Raw genomic sequence first — 16,476 nt, 5'->3', positions numbered from 1 at the left:
TTTTTTTGGCGGAAAAATTTTTGGCGGGAAAAATTTACAAGGTATTTTAAAAGTTTTACGGAGTATTTACAAGTGTTTTGTAAGGTTTTACAATGTATTTTAAAAGGTTTTATAAGGTATTTATAACTTGTAAAACCTTATAACTTGTAAAACCTTATAAAATAGCTTGTAAAATCTTATAAATACTTTATAAATACGTTGTAAAACCTTTTAAAATACATTGTAAAACCTTATAAATACCCTGTAAAAAACCTTTAAAATACCTTGTAAATTTTTCCCGCCAAAAATTTAACGCCAAAAAATTTGCGGAATCACTTTTCCCGCAAAAAAAAATTTTTTGCGGAAAAAAATTTTACGGGAAAATTTTACAAGGTATTTTAAAGGTTTTACAAATTTTTACAAGTGTTTTGGCGGGAAAAATTGCGGGATCACTTTTCTCGCCAAAAAATATTTTGTATTTTGTGGACCTAATTTTGTTATATTTCCTTATATATTTATGATATCTTTTATTAAAAGAAGGGTAATTTAGTCATTTTGTATATAAAAAGGGGTATTTTTAAAAATGGACATCCAAATGGGGCATTTTTGAAAAGGGGTATTGAAAAAGGGGCATTTTTGTGAGTCTCCCTAAATTTTAAAATAACCATTTTACCATAATTTTGACGTTAAAAACCCTATCATGTCATATTAAATATACTTCTAGTAAAAAAAAAATTGGAAAGCTTACATATAGTTTGAACCGGCTATATATATACATCCGATTGCATCGACATTTAATTTGGCTTCAATTGCTCTCCACTTCTCCAATATGATTAAAGATAGTTTGTTCGGAGTGAAAGTAAATCCAAAGAAAGCAGATTTATGCTCATTAAGAGCTTATTAACATAGAAATATGAAACAAAAAATGCAATAGCTTATTGGAGCTTTATTAAGATGCAAAGAAAGTAAAGAAAGGGAAAGTCATTAATTTATCACCAAGAGGAAATGATTCTAGATGTAATATTTCATAAGATGAAGAAGGAGAGTTGTTTTGAGACAACTCTCAAAGTTACTATACTCCATGACTATATATATGAGTCACTATCTTGCTAAGTGATAAGTTTGGAGGAAACCGTAGTAGTAAAATAGTTTATCTCAATTATATTCATTAGTTAATAGGTTTATTTATACAATGATATTACTTGCATAGCAAGTTCGTTATATTTATGATAATAGTAAATTTACCTATTTAATAATAAGAAGATATACACAAATGTTAAATTTTCTTTCAAGTCGATCTCGTAATCCCGAGATTTTCTAACACTAAGAACCCTAGTTATATGGGCTATTCATGAGACACTAGATTGTGCTTCATATGGATCGTCTAATACGGAGTAGGAAGAATGAGAACGGAACTTGGAAGCGTGGAGAGTTGGTCCAAGATCCGAATATCGTGGACTACTGATCGATCTTCCAAGGAACATCGCGGTTGTTTAAGATGCTGATTACAACAAACGAAGGTCTACTAGATTTAACGGTGATTATGATAGACATTCCGACGAAATGTATTAAGAATTGTTCAGCTAGATTTTAACGGGAAAAAAGCAATCCCTATAGGTCTATGATTCCAATGATTTCAATATCTGAAATTTGAAAATTTAGGCCCTCTTTAGCCCAATATTGTTACGGTCCATGAATGAAGCGACCGTGTAAATATCACCCATAAACAGATACTGCAAACGTCGCGTAGAATTATATCTCCCAGTGCCCTCTACCGACAACAATTAAAGTAGATTAAATATGGCCGAAGTAATAATAGAGTGATTGAGTGAATGTGGGCCGCAACACGTGTAAAGCATGAGCAGCACTTGAGCAGAGACAAATCTATCAAGCAACTTTGCATATGAATGATTATATAGTTTATGCATGTTATTTTTAAACCTTTTTCTATATATGGTACTACATAGACAATTTTTACCTTTAGCAAATGAGACAATGAGTCAATGACAAACGGCTATACTTAACCACACTAATTATAGATCTCCACTAAATTTACAACAAGTAATAAGCATAATTCATAGTCAAAAGTCAAAACCCATCTATATGGTAGAGAATCTTTAAATAAATTCTTTGTCAACCACACGACCAGCAGGGCTGTGACACTATTATATTTTATGAACTTTTGATATCTGATTCCGGTAATATTGTTTTGTAAACAAACCAGTCATAATATAAATTAGACTACCAGTGAAAAATAATTTTATGTATGTGTCTGGTCTGGATAAAGATAAAACATATACAAAATATACACGTTTCATAATTCATAAAACATATACAAAATAGTGGTGATTTGAAAATCTAAACGAAAAATCTCACATAGTATCAAAATATTTGATTATTGGTCGAAGATGAAACCCCAGAACAAAATTGAACCTATACTGCTATACATGTTGGAATAATGGAAAACATTATATACAATTATATGCCATGGTCTGATTAAAAAGGATTGATATTCTTTTTCTTTTTTCATGGATATATAATGATTTAAGATATAATGACATTATTTTTGATTACTCACATATATATAACGACATTATTTTTGATTACTCACATATATATATATATATATAACATCCACTTAATGGACGGAAACCGAAACTTTGAATTTGACATAACGCATGCATGCATTTTGACACGAGAGCATACTGCATGTAAATGGGTAGATCAAAATTAAAATACCATTTATTCAAATAGCAAACTGCGTAATTATGTTTCACAAAAAAAAAAAAAAAAAAAAAAAGCAAACTGCGTAATTATATACGAGTATTTTGTCTCTCCACTTTTATTTTTCAGCTAAACAACTTGCAATTTGTAACTACATTTCCTCCATAAATATAGAGACTAGTAGCTAGTGACTGTCTAATGTCATATATATCAGTATATCTCACCAAGTTGGTTACACCAAGTCACCAACCACACATATTTTCACGTATCAGACAAATTTACTAATAACAGTGGAAACTGTTGTAACAATGAACAATCATAGCTTATAGCCTTTATATATTGTTTACTACATATACACAAAACTCAAATACAGAGCAGAAGACATTAAGAGATCGCTCTAATAAGAAAGAAGAAGAAAAAAAAAAATGGCTTTCTCAGTTTCCAGATTTGCCTCTCTCGCACCATACTTAGTCTCTTTGTTACTTCTCTTCCTTCTAATCGAGCAAATCTCTTACCTTGTCAAGAAACGTAACCTCCCTGGCCCTCTCTTTGTCCCTCCGATCATCGGAAACGCCGTTTCACTCGTTCGTGACCCAACTTCCTTCTGGTACAAGCAATCCGCAACGGCGGGCACTTCCCGTGGCCTCTCCGCCAACTACCTCATCGGAAAATTCATCATCTACATCAGAGACACTGAGCTTTCCCATCAAATCTTCTCCAACGTGGGTCTCAATGCATTTCACCCTCTCGGACATCCTTTTGGCAAACAACTCTTCGGCGATCATAGCCTAATCTACTTGTTCGGTGAGGATCACAAAACCGTTCGCCGTCACCTTGCTCCCAACTTCACCCCCAAGGCACTCTCCACTTACTCTGATCTTCAACAAATAGTTATGTTCCGTCATCTACGACAGTGGGAGGAAAGTTTCTCTGGCGGAACTAAGCCGGTTTCTATGCGAGATCTTGTCCGTGAACTCAATCTTGAGACTTCTCAAACTGTTTTCGTTGGACCCTACCTTGACAAAGAAGCTAGAAACACGTTCCGTACTGATTACAATCTGTTCAATGTTGGTTCCATGGCGCTCCCGATCAACCTACCTGGCTTTGCGTTCAGCAAGGCTCGCCGGGCGGTGATGAACCTTGAGGAGACACTCTCCGTCTGTGCCGGAAAATCCAAAGAGAAGATGGCGACAGGGGAGGAGCCAAAATGCCTAATCGATTTCTGGATGCATGCAATCGTCACGGAGATAGAATCTGGTAATCCGCCACCACTTCACTCCGAAGACGAAGCAATCGGTGGTTTGCTCTTTGATTTTCTCTTCGCTGCACAAGACGCGTCGACATCATCACTCCTTTGGGCGGTGGCGTTTCTTGAATCTAATCCGGAAGTGCTTAGCAAAGTGAGGGAGGAAGTGGCCAAGATTTGGTCGCCTGAGTCCGGCGAGCTTATCACGGCCGATCAGCTCGCGGAGATGAAGTACACGCGCGCCACAGCTCGCGAGGTCGTGAGATACCGACCACCGGCAACAATGGTCCCGCACATTGCTACTAATGATTTCCCGCTCACGGAATCGTACACAATCCCAAAAGGTACAATCGTTTTTCCCTCGGTTTTCGACTCATCGTTCCAAGGGTTTACTGAACCGAACCGGTTCGATCCGGACCGGTTTAGCGAGACAAGGCAAGAGGATCAAGTGTTCAAACGCAACTACCTAGCTTTTGGATGGGGTGCGCACCAGTGCGTAGGCCAGCGTTACGCGCTGAACCACCTCGTTCTCTTCATCGCAATGTTCTCCTCTTTGTTTGATTTCAAGAGGCTTCAAACTGACGGCTGCGATGACATCATATACTGCCCCACGATATCGCCGAAGGACGGGTGCACGGTCTTCTTGTCTAAGCGCGTCGTAACTTATCCGAACCTTTGATTGGATTTTTATTAAAATTATTGGCGATCAAAGTCAATACTGTAGAGTGTGATTATTGTCGTTGTTCGTGATCGTGATGTGTCTCTAGGTGAGTTCCACAAGAGCGTTAATGTCACGTTGAAATTGAGAAGGAGAGTAGTTGTTGTTTTTTTGTGCAATCAATCTGTACTGTTTTATTTTGTTTGGGACCCCAGTGAAGTTATAACGTGTTTCATGTATTTAATACTATCATTTCCTCTGTTTTCCGTTTTATATTGTTAACAATCCACCCTGTCCACTCGACGACGGAAAGCCAAAACCATACAAGAACACATTCTCTATCAACATCGTTAAGATATATATATACCTAATAAACAACCCTATAGTTCATATGTAGATATATAGAAAGCATATGTAGATTTTTTTACATTTTATTTTTACTTACATGTTTGTAAGTTCATTAATATTAATATTTTTATCAGTACGATTGTTAAAGATTAAATAGCATTGCTTAACGGTATATTCAACTATAGATGTAGCAAAGTATGTAAAAGCTAAGAAGATTTCCAAAAACGAAGACAAATTATAAATGAAGATGCTGACATATGAATTTTTTAATGCATTGATGTCTTGTCAAACAATTATAATACAATTATGCTAGATAGGTGTTGTTGAGCATCTTGATTAAACAGTACATTTTAATCATATATATATGTCCTTTTGTCATCGACAGTCGACAATCGACAGTCTTTATCAATGGCGTTGGCGTGTCTCAATTGTGCAATGAATGTGTGTGAGCTGCAATATGTCTAACGACCTTGATTCCCTTTGCTCTTTCTTGCGCTCGTGTTTGCGTGTCCTCATCACTCACTAATTTACTTCGTTGGATCTCACAATGCTACTATAGAGTGGACTGGACTTATGTGTGTGTTTGGGCTTTATCGTAACGCACATTTGTTTTTGTCCTTTTGCTTTAAACAGGTTAAAGTTTGGTAGTTTTACTTTCATTTCTTTTGTTAATGATTTTCAGTTTCACCCCCCTTCAAAATGATGCTAAGTGGAAAATTAACACCAAGTTTGGTATGAACAAGGTAGAAAGAATGTCGTGGTAAGGACTTTATGAAATGTCAGCAAGTTGGTGCTCAAATAGGAATATGCTTGTCAATAACATAGCCAAGAGACTCTTTTTCCCGACTAGAACGGTAATCAATTTTAGATGTGTTTCGAGTGGAGAGATGGATAAGAAAAGGAGCAGATTGAAAAATGTTGAGATCTTGCAAAATGAAAGAGATCCAGTTAAGTTCAGCTGCAGTTTGTGCGAGAAGTCGATGCTCTATTTCAGTAGACGGTAGATAATCTTGAAACTGTAGATTGACATATATCACACCAAAAAACTAGTTTATGTCTAATAAAATCGCAAAAACTAGTAGGTGATCGGATCGACAAATTTCCTTACAACCACTATCATCACTATCATGTAGGCATGAAGAGACCGAAGAGTTTTGTTAGTAAAGTTTGAGCCCCTCTGAGATACCAAATGCAATACGTTTGAGTAGAAAGAAATTATGAAAAGTTTACAACAAACTAGATAATTTAGCCTGAGGATATAATCACGAAACTTACTACAAAAAATTCAAAATAATGTGGGCTTAGATTATTCTTTGGAACCAATAAGAGTAGAATCCAGTGCTACCCAATTTTTAAACTTGAGAGAGGAAATAACAAAATTTCTAGTGGGCTAAGACATGTTCTATGATTATCAGCCCATTGGGCTTTTACGATATCAGTTTTAGAATTAGGGTTTTTGGCAAATGCTCATTTATAAACTAGAAGAACCCTAGCCGCATATATTTATTTGGTTGAGGTTTCTACCGCATTGTCTCTCTCCAGACGAAAAATGGGTGCTTTCAGGGTAAGCTCTCTTTGATTCCTTGTTGATTCCAATCTCACCATTGTTGCAGTTTCGAGGGTTTAGCCTTGACGAATCTGATCTTTGGTTTTGTCTGTTTGCATTTGCAGTTTCACCAGTACCAGGTTGTGGGAAGAGCTCTACCGACAGAGAAGGATGTGCAGCCTAAGATTTACCGGATGAAGCTCTGGGCCACGAACGAGGTTCGTGCCAAGTCCAAGTTCTGGTTAGTAAAAACTTTTTTATCTCTCTCTTTTTGTTGCTGCTGCTGAGAATTTATATGGGCTTGATCTTTAATTAGAGTTTGGTTATTGGGATTAGGTATTTCTTGAGGAAGCTCAAGAAGGTGAAGAAGAGTAACGGACAGATGCTCGCCATCAACGAGGTACTTGCTCATCTGTGAAATGGACTCAATCTTGTTTGAGAATCCCATGTTCTTATATCTCACTGAGTTAGGAAAGTAGATTAATTTATCTGGAAAGTGATTTCATTTGATGGACTAGAACACTAGGGTTTTGATTGGATCTAGTCGTTTATATATCCTTAAATTCTCACATTTGTGTCTTTGGTTTACCTATAGCTGTGATGATATTGTAGTCTTTTGTTTTCCTGACTATTATACAAAACTTTCATGTAACTTTCAAATTGCTTGATCATGCAAATCTCTCAGTTGTCTTCGCTGTCTCTCTTTAATGTTTTCTAATGAGAAAGCTTAGATTCCCAAAGTCTCTTCCTTGGTTCTCGACTTGCTATTGAATTGGAATTGAAACAATGTCACGTTTTCTCATGAGTTTATATGGTTTTGTTGATCCTTGGCCTCTTTCTTGACTAATGTAATCCATTACTAAATTGTTTGCCCAGATCTATGAGAAGAACCCAACAACGATCAAGAATTTTGGTATTTGGTTGAGGTACCAGAGCAGAACTGGGTACCACAACATGTACAAGGAGTACCGTGACACCACTCTTAACGGAGCTGTCGAACAGATGTACACTGAGATGGCTTCTCGTCACCGTGTCAGATTCCCTTGCATCCAGATCATCAAGACAGCCACTGTCCCGGCCAAGCTGTGCAAGAGAGAGAGCACTAAACAGTTCCACAACAGCAAGATCAAGTTCCCATTGGTGTTCCGCAAGGTTAGACCACCAAGCAGGAAGCTGAAGACGACTTACAAGGCCAACAAGCCCAACTTGTTCATGTAAAACGTCTCTGATTGACTCTTTTTTGGGGTGGAATCGATGTTGAAGCTATGCTCTCTGTTGTTTTTGATCTTTTCGGATATTTTTGTTTATCATCAATATGTTAGGCGTACTCATGAAACTCAACTCGACTTTGTCTGGATTTTATGGTTCTTGTTTCCTGCTTATGAAAAAAACTTTCCCTTATTGGCTTTTATTCCTTGATTCCTCCTATGTTGTGCTCTTTATTCAATAAACTTTATTGCGTAAAACAACAATTACGTCTTTTAAAGTTTCAAGATATCGAGCCTTGGACTGAGAAATGAAATTGGTATCAGAATATGTTTAAAACACGATTCCAATAATTGCCTTAGAACTCTCAAAGTCTCAGCATAGGACAGGGGCGGTCATTTTAAGTAACCGACAGAGGAAATTGTCTCCTTTCACTTTGGATAGAAAGTTTCTTTCTGTGCTCAAGATCCCTCTCGTGGGTAGCTCCAGACTAAGTCAACTCAGTCACTACAAGGAGTATCAAATCTCTCGGCAATGGCATCACACGACCACCATCATCATCATCATCATCACGATCATGAGCATGGCCACGAGTTCGTGTTTCCTTGAATTTCTATCCGTAAAGTTGTAGTCTTTCTGCGGTTTATTCACCAATCTATATCTATCTAATTCTGTCAAGTAGGAAATCGGACGGCGGAGAAGGGAAGTCCTCGTGGGTGGGGAAGGACGGGAAGGTGTACCATAGCCATGATGGACTGGCACCGCACTCACACGAACCCATTTACTCTCCTGGCTACTTCAGCCGCCGAGCTCCTCCGCTTAACGACCGTAACTTCTCTGAGAGAGCTTTTACCGTCGGTATTGGCGGTCCTGTTGGCACTGGGTAACGTTTTTTTGATCTAATTGACTTCTTGATTTTTTTTTAGATATAGATTGACCATTGAATCTTGATGTTCTTGATCATATAAAGTGTCAATCTTTGTTCAAAAGGGTCGACCTTTTTTGTCTAATCCCCGTTGGATTTGTATTTTGTTCACTCAGGAAAACGGCATTGATGCTTGCTCTTTGTAGATTCTTGAGGGACAAATATAGTCTTGCTGCTGTGAGTATTATTATCAGTGGCAATACAAGATTGTTTGCTTGATCTCACGCACTCATGTGACTAAAAATGATTTTGATCTTGTAAACATTGTAGGTGACAAATGATATATTCACGAAAGAGGACGGTGAGTTTCTGGTAAAGAATGGGGCTCTTCCTGAGGAAAGGATTAGAGCTGTCGAAACTGGTGGATGTCCACACGCTGCGATCCGTGAAGATATCAGTATCAATTTGGGTCCTCTTGAGGAGTTATCTAACTTATTCAAGGCTGATTTGCTTCTTTGTGAATCCGGTGGAGGTGAGGTTTCATTTCCTTCTACCTGTGCGCGTTTTCTCAGTTCTTGATAGTTATCTGCACGATATGTGAATATGTTTAGTGTTGGGTTTGCAGATAATTTAGCTGCTAATTTCAGTAGAGAACTAGCTGACTATATCATCTACATCATCGATGTATCGGCTGGTGATAAAATCCCCCGTAAAGGTGGCCCTGGAATCACTCAAGCTGATCTTCTGGTACGCTTATACTGCCTTAACTCTTCAGTTACAAGCCCTTTTGCTGAAGTCTATAGTAGTGTGAAAGAAATCTTGTGGATTTTTCTAACTGCAGGTGATAAACAAGACAGACCTTGCAGCAGCTGTTGGGGCTGACTTATCTGTCATGGAAAGGGATGCACTACGCATGCGTGATGGAGGGCCATTTGTCTTTGCTCAGGTTCGCCATCTTCAGAAATAGGTTTCATCACTTTTATAACCAATGACCTTAGTTCTTACAAAGGAGTCTTCTTTGATTACTAAACATTTCCAGGTGAAGCATGGGCTTGGGGTCGAGGAAATCGTGAACCATGTCATGCACTCATGGGAACATGCGACTGGGAAGAAGCGCCAGTGATGGGCTCTTAAGACCCAAAATGGATAAGAGATGAAACTGAATGGAACTCTTTCAATACTTATCTTGAACTCGGTTTATGCGCAAAAGTTTATGTATCTGTTTGTTGTACGCAAGACATAAGAGAAATAAAGGTTTTGAGCATGAGACTCATTACATTCTGATTGATTTGTATTCTAGTTAATGTCCTTTAACAGAAGCAAAGAGATCTTTGTAGGAACGTTTTGGAGCTTCGGCACGAGCAACTATCTCCACAACCTTGAAAGATGATTCCTCTTGAAGTAAAGCTTCCACTGCAACTTCTGCGACCAGGTCTCTTGATATACTCCCTTCATACAGAGTATCCTACAAAGATCAAAGGTCAGATCTCTATCAGTTTCCAGCACAATACCGATGAAACAAAGATCAAAGGCTGTGTTTTACCTCTGGCTCCATAACTACATTTCCGGTTGGAGGATCATTTTTAAGACCACCAGGCCTTACAATAGTATAGTTGATGCCAGATCTTCTGATATACTTCTCGGCTTGAAGCTTAGCGACAAGAGTTAGTCCAAAGAGGTTGAGGAAGATGTAAGCAGGGTTCAGTATCTGTCCCATTGCAGCTCCATTAACCAAGATTGAGCTTATAAGAACAAACTTTTCCACTCCTTGTTTACGGCAAGCATCCACAAGATTCACGGTCCCGAAATTATCGACTTTCCAAGGAGTGAATATATCAAACCCGGGACGAAACCCAGTAGCACAAATCACAGCTTGAGAATCATCACCTATAGCTTCAGCTAGCTTATCAGGACCTTCTGTCACGTCTGCTCTAACCTATAGAAGAAATCACAGAGTGAGAAACTGAGATCGAGAAAACATCGGATTAAAACCAAGAACATACTATCTGAAGAGACGGGTCGTCTTTGAATGATGTTTTAGCTTTCTCTACATCACGAACACCAGCTTTGACGGCAAAGCCACGGGACAACAACTGCTCCACAATCCTCTTGCCGGTTTTTCCAGTGGCTCCGGCGACAAACACCTTCTTCGTCGTCTTCACTGCATCTTTTTCTTCACTTGCTTCACCTCTTTCCATCTGAGACAAACAAGCAAAGCCAATTTCAGAATTGGGGAAGTCTAAACACACAATTCGATACAAGGTTATAGAATCAATGGTTTTTAAACAGATAAAATCTTACTTTGATGGAAGAGAAGGAACGAAAAGAGTTGTTCTTGGTGAAAAAGAAGGAAGACTGAGAGAAGAAGACAGCTGAGGAATGTCTGAGAAGCAGAGATGTTGCCATCGATGTGTAACTTCTCTGCCACAAACGTTTAACTTTGATAAATTGGCAACTTTTAATCTTTGCCATTTTTGTTGATTAGATTACGCCACGTGGCAAATATCTCCGACAACATGTTTTGCAATTACGGAAAACCCCCAAAGAAGCAGCAAAGCGAAAGTTCGATTCTGAGAAAGAGAAAGTGAGAGAAAATGACGAAGAAAGCTCCCAAGTCAGGGCCTCTGTCTCCGTCGTGCAGCGGAGGCTCTAGTCGGTAAGTTTTATGTGTGGCTTAGATAGGTTACAGAACAAGTTTGGATTTTTACCTGGTTTTGCTTTGGTTTCTCTGTTTAGGGTTTAAGGGTTCTGCTTAGTCTCTCTGGTAATTACTGATTAAGTGGTTAGATAGGAAATTGGATATGAAAGTTGTGAACTTTATGCTATTCGATGGCAAATGGGTGACTGAGAAGAAGAGCAAGGAAAGAGGATGTTAGACTTTTTGTTAATTGCATTTTACAATATTGCAGGAACTTAGAGTTGGCTGTGAAGTCAAGTGAAGGTGCAAGGAGGTCTACAAGACTGAGACTTCAGCCTTTGCGAAAGCCAAAGTCAAGCCCGAAGAAGAAGAAACCCGTTAAACTCCATTCAAAGATGCCCAAGAAACCTCCCACTGCTTTCTTCTTTTTCTTGTAGGTACTCTCCCTCATATGAATCCAAATTGTTATCTATATATTTAAGCTCAGCTGGACTTCCTTGCAGTCCTCTCTTAAGGAAAATTTTGTGTGGATTTTGCCATTGGACTTTAGGATGAAATTATTTATGTTGTTATGTGTTCTGGTTACTTTAGAAAACATACAACGAAACACCTGTTGTATATGCATTTTCCTCTTGCCTCATATTGCCTTATCTTTTTGGTTCCAAAGGGAGGATTTCCGGAAACAATATCAAGAGGAGAATCCGGAGGTCAAGTCCATGCGTGAGGTTGTAGAGAATTAGTTTGTGGTATATGAATTTAAAACATGATGGCTAATTGGCTATTATATTCATTTTGATTCTTATTGCTAAACTTGTTTTGTTCTTCATTTCTATACAGATTGGGAAGACATGTGGAGAGAAATGGAAAACAATGACATACGAGGTAACATTAGGGTTTCGCTCTCCTGTCCCAGTTACTTTATTATCTCTTGAAGTTTGTTAACAGACTTGCTCTATCTTCCAAGAATTTCTTCTTTAGTGTTATTGGAATCATAGTCAAATCTCAAAATGTATGGAATCTGAAAATTGGTTGATACACAAAAGCAATGAAACAGGTTTCATGGTAGCGTATATAGTGGTTGGATAGATATGTTTCTAAAATGGGTCAGATGTTGCCAGATTGCAATTTACACTGGGTATTTTCTTGTTCTTTTTGGTGAACAATATCTCATTCTTCTTCTTCCACATGTTTTTGGTTGGTATTTTGTATCCTCTCAAAAGAAGAGATATCTCTGGTTGAGACCTCGACGGAAGTTTCTTACTTCTGGATTGTTTTTTCCTCTACTGTTTTGTAGGAAAAGGTGAAGTATTATGATATAGCCACTGAGAAGAGGGAGGAATTTCACCGAGCAATGACAGAATATACCAAGAGAATGGTACCCCTTTTGTCATCTTTCTTATGTTTTTGCTTAATACTTATTCACCTCAGTGTCCCACTGATGCGGTGGTAAAACATTAGTCTGAGCTTTTCATTTTACTATTTATTTATGCAGGAATCAGGTGGATACGATGAATCAGAGACCGACTCAGAATATTCTGAATAGATTACTTTTTGGTTTTTACCACATTAGAAACATTGTTTTAAGCCTTCTAGGATGGGTTTGTATATCGGTGATATTTAGAAGTTTCTGTTTCGTTGAGATCATTCTTTCCCTGGTACTCATGCTTCTGTGGATTGCATTTGGAGATCAATGAATACTAACCAGTTTCTTTGAGTGGTGGCCAAAGGGTTTACTGTTTCTTTTTATTGTCTCGATTCTGTTTAAAACGAAATTTCCAGACTGCGGAGTGATGAAAAAGATGATCAAGTTTTAGTAAGTACACTTGAGATTAATACAGACAAATTTCCAGGTACTTTTCACTATCTCAGTTACATTCATTTGATATCAAATAAAAAGTCACACCCCATAGATGAAGACAATTCTACAGCAACAATATCTTTTATGTGTTAGTAACTTCTGTAGGCTGATACAAAAAATAGAATGTAACTCCAACAAGTCTGTCTAGTTATTTTCTGGAGAGAAGCATGAGACAAGACGAAGCCTGCATGTGATTGACTTGACATTCAATCCTACCATGGACTGTCTGGAGCTTATCTTTGTATTCATTGAGTTCATCGAGGGTAAGTGTCTCAATGGAATTCTTGAATCTCTCATCCCCAGCAGATTCAAGCTTCTCCTGATCAGTCTCACCTCGATTCTTCTCAGCTTCAATCTCTTGGTTGAGCAAATCGAGATGTTCACTCATCCTCTTCAGTTTAGGCCTGTTGTTACCACTTTCTTTTTCATCGCCACTGTCTGAATCATCATATTCTCTCATGAATCGCTCTGCAACAGAATCAAGATTCGGTTTCCCGTAGGAGAAAGGCTTGCCTCCTGGTGAAAAGACAACGATACCCAACTCAGCGTTGCAGAGCGTGGCTAACTCGCTCGCCTTCTTGAACAAACCGGTCCTCCGTTTTGAAAAGGTAACCTGTCGTGTGTTCATGTCCTGAACCATCTCCATCTTGATCTTTCTCCGACCCATTTGTTTGCTAAACGGTAAGAATAAGAGAGAAAGTCTCCGGTTTTTGCTGTGAAAGCAAATATGTTGGTGAAGAAGAAGATTTTGTGACTTGAAATTGTATTCTCTGTTTCTTAGTAATGGAGGTAGATAATTTTCATTGAACCTAACGAGTATCATATATAGTAATGGAGGTGGAGAATTCACATAGGTGTAGATTTAGCAAGTTTTTAATTGAAAATCTTAAATTGCCTTATATGGGCGTTGAATAGTTTCTAATTGTGTGTATTCAAACATCCACGAATATTTAAATTTTCATTTTTCTTTTTCCTATTGAATAGTTTCTAATTGTGTATTCAAAACATACATGAATCTTTAACAATTCATATTTTTTCCCTATTCCATCTTAAGAACATAGACAAAAGGTGGGATTCATTACCTTATAAAGAATTAAATGTCATTCATAGTTAAGACTTTTTTTAAAAAAAATTTTTTTTGTTCTTTTTCTTTTTGATGGAATTGAAAAGAAATTCAAATTTAGAAGTTTATTTTATATCGTTGTCGTTATTCTCCGTATTGATTTTAGTTGGGATAGTCGTTTCTGTCAGAAAATCGGTTCAGTTTGTGTTGATGAGATTAGAACAAATTTCATTGGATTTTCGTTTGTGAATTATAGTAAGAAAAATGTCTCCTACGACTAAGTGGAAGAAACTACTATCTCAACTAATTCCTCAACAAATTTTAAGCCTCTACCTCGGCAATAAATCTCAAGGATACATATAAGATGTGTGTGAAAATATGGAGTTGCATATAGGATTTTTTTTTTGTCAGTAACATGGAAATCTAAGCATATTACTTATGAGTATAGTCACCTTGACAATTTGCATGACAAACACACCCAAATAAAGCTCAAAAATATCTCGCAAGGCCGAAAAATTCCGTGCTGTTACAAAAGTCATAGATATCAAGCGCATTAGGCGCAGCCGTGAGAAATTTATAATTTTGATGTGGAGCCCACCGTCACTATGCGTGTATAGTAACTTATCTTTTTCTCTATAAATAGAACGTTAAACGTTCATTGTAAAATGACAATTCATTACTTCAATTACAAGAGAAGTAATAATCTCTCTTCCTCTCATCTCTTTATTTTCAGTATCCCGATCCTTCTGCGGGTATAAATTCTTTCTCCATTATTTATATTTATATACACCATAAAATAAAGTAATTATTATAACACGTTATCAGCACGATCACTCTATGATCGCTGAAAAAAAATACGGTATTATACCGGGCTGTATGTCGCCTCGTTAAAAGAAAAATATGAGAATGAAAAAAAAAAAAAAAAAAAAAAAAGATAGAAAAGAAAATTATATAAATAAATAAAAGAAACTATATTACTTCATGCACCATAATTAATTATTTTCTGTCAATGGTTGGCTGAGCCACCTGAAATTTTATTTACTGCTTTAAATATTTATTTTTGTTGTCGGTCGGCTGAGCCGCCTTAATTTTAAGCACTGCTTTAAATATTTATTTCTGCTACCGGTCGGCTAAGCCGCCTTAATTTTATTCACTGTTTAAATATTTATTTCTGCTACCGGTCGGCTGAGCCGCCTTAATTTTATTCACTGCTTTAAATATTTATTTCTGCTACCGGTCGGCTAAGCCGCCTTAATTTTATTCACTGTTTAAATATTTATTTCTGCTACCGGTCGGCTGAGCCGCCACATATTTATTTACTATTTCTATGTGAATGACTCCGTGACCATAATATCACCGTGAATTATTTGTTTATATTATGATTATTATACAAGAAGGTTTATTCATCTGTATAAATATTTTTATCTGAATCGATAATTTTTGTTTGATTGATCTCTAATTTTTCAGATTAATTTTTGTTTAAATCTTTTTCGCCAACGGTCTCAAAGAAAAATTTCAAAAAATTTTCAAAAATTTCAAATCTTTCCAACGGCTAGGAATAGTATTTTTCAATCTATAAATACACTTATTTTCTCATTCATTTCATCAAAACAAATTTTTTTCATCTCTCTAAAAACTCTCTCCGAAAAAAGAAGAAGAATTTTGAAGTTTTGAAGTTTTGAAGAATGTTTCGATTATTCTTAATATTTGTTTTTGGAATCATTATTATGTGTATTTATAATCTTTGCGTTGTAGATTTTACTCCGCAAGAATTTCGTTTGAACATTAGTTTATTTGTTTGTACGCTTTTTCTTTTTGTAATCGCTTGCATTATTAATGTAAACGGTTTATTTTAAATATGTTTTAAAATAAATTAAATAAAGATTTCTAATAATATTCCATGTTTTTATTTTAGAAAACAAATGGCAAATATTGAGAAGCTTAAGTTTTCGGCTCTGCACATCACTTTGGCCAATTATATATTTTTTGAATTGCCAACGTCGAATTACATTTACAATCTCTTGGCTTAATAAAAACCGTAAAAGAGAATAATATTTTGACGGTTCAAGAAAGGGAAAAATTGGTGATCTTTATTTTAAGACACCTTGATGAAAGTATGATATGTGATTATGCACACATATAAGATCCCAGAGAGATCTAGGAATCCCTAAAGGCTCGATTTGATAATCGAAAGGCAATAAATCTCCCACTTGCTTGGGATGAATGGCAAAGTCTAAAGTTCAAAGACTTTGATAAAGTGATGGATTATAATTCCGCTATGATGGAAATTGTGGTTAAACTAAAATATTATGGTGATATTATCACTGATTCTCAGATGCTTGAGA

General features: G+C 36.8%; 6 protein-coding genes across 6 annotated transcripts; 4 read left to right on the top strand and 2 right to left on the bottom strand.

The window, feature by feature from the left end:
* Positions 1-2,954: 2,954 nt before the first annotated feature.
* On the top strand, positions 2,955-4,878 carry LOC9317405 (cytochrome P450 710A2). The gene has a single exon (XM_002881292.2). It carries the CDS (start codon positions 3,129-3,131, stop codon positions 4,626-4,628), a length of 1,500 nt encoding a protein of 499 aa, XP_002881338.1. The 5' UTR covers positions 2,955-3,128; the 3' UTR covers positions 4,629-4,878.
* Positions 4,879-6,310: 1,432 nt separating this feature from the next.
* Positions 6,311-7,912, top strand: LOC9317404 (60S ribosomal protein L18a-2). Its single transcript, XM_002881291.2, has 4 exons — positions 6,311-6,519; positions 6,627-6,742; positions 6,838-6,901; positions 7,378-7,912. The coding sequence occupies exons 1-4, from the start codon at positions 6,505-6,507 to the stop codon at positions 7,717-7,719; spliced, it is 537 nt and encodes a 178-aa protein (XP_002881337.1). The 5' UTR covers positions 6,311-6,504; the 3' UTR covers positions 7,720-7,912.
* Positions 7,913-8,149: 237 nt separating this feature from the next.
* Positions 8,150-9,856, top strand: LOC9315568 (urease accessory protein G). Its single transcript, XM_021027087.1, has 7 exons — positions 8,150-8,300; positions 8,390-8,590; positions 8,749-8,809; positions 8,903-9,104; positions 9,198-9,319; positions 9,414-9,518; positions 9,612-9,856. The coding sequence occupies exons 1-7, from the start codon at positions 8,242-8,244 to the stop codon at positions 9,693-9,695; spliced, it is 834 nt and encodes a 277-aa protein (XP_020882746.1). The 5' UTR covers positions 8,150-8,241; the 3' UTR covers positions 9,696-9,856.
* LOC9317403 (uncharacterized protein At2g34460, chloroplastic) lies at positions 9,729-11,050 on the bottom strand. The gene is made up of 4 exons (XM_002879454.2): positions 10,874-11,050; positions 10,576-10,770; positions 10,116-10,508; positions 9,729-10,037 (listed from the first exon to the last, which is right to left on the bottom strand). The coding sequence occupies exons 1-4, from the start codon at positions 11,042-11,044 to the stop codon at positions 9,873-9,875; spliced, it is 924 nt and encodes a 307-aa protein (XP_002879500.2). The 5' UTR covers positions 11,045-11,050; the 3' UTR covers positions 9,729-9,872.
* On the top strand, positions 11,012-12,936 carry LOC9315567 (high mobility group B protein 14). Its single transcript, XM_021027089.1, has 6 exons — positions 11,012-11,228; positions 11,482-11,643; positions 11,878-11,935; positions 12,048-12,092; positions 12,505-12,585; positions 12,703-12,936. Exons 1-6 carry the CDS (start codon positions 11,167-11,169, stop codon positions 12,751-12,753), a joined length of 459 nt encoding a protein of 152 aa, XP_020882748.1. The 5' UTR covers positions 11,012-11,166; the 3' UTR covers positions 12,754-12,936.
* Positions 12,937-12,940: 4 nt separating this feature from the next.
* LOC9315566 (agamous-like MADS-box protein AGL29) lies at positions 12,941-14,137 on the bottom strand. The gene has a single exon (XM_021027088.1). It carries the CDS (start codon positions 13,889-13,891, stop codon positions 13,217-13,219), a length of 675 nt encoding a protein of 224 aa, XP_020882747.1. The 5' UTR covers positions 13,892-14,137; the 3' UTR covers positions 12,941-13,216.
* Positions 14,138-16,476: the final 2,339 nt, after the last annotated feature.

This window comes from Arabidopsis lyrata (genome assembly GCF_000004255.2).
Source record: "Arabidopsis lyrata subsp. lyrata unplaced genomic scaffold ARALYscaffold_4, whole genome shotgun sequence".
In the NCBI taxonomy this organism is placed as follows: domain Eukaryota; kingdom Viridiplantae; phylum Streptophyta; class Magnoliopsida; order Brassicales; family Brassicaceae; genus Arabidopsis; species Arabidopsis lyrata.
The sequence above is the reverse complement of the archived record's forward strand: the minus strand, read 5'-3'. Positions and strand labels throughout refer to the sequence as shown.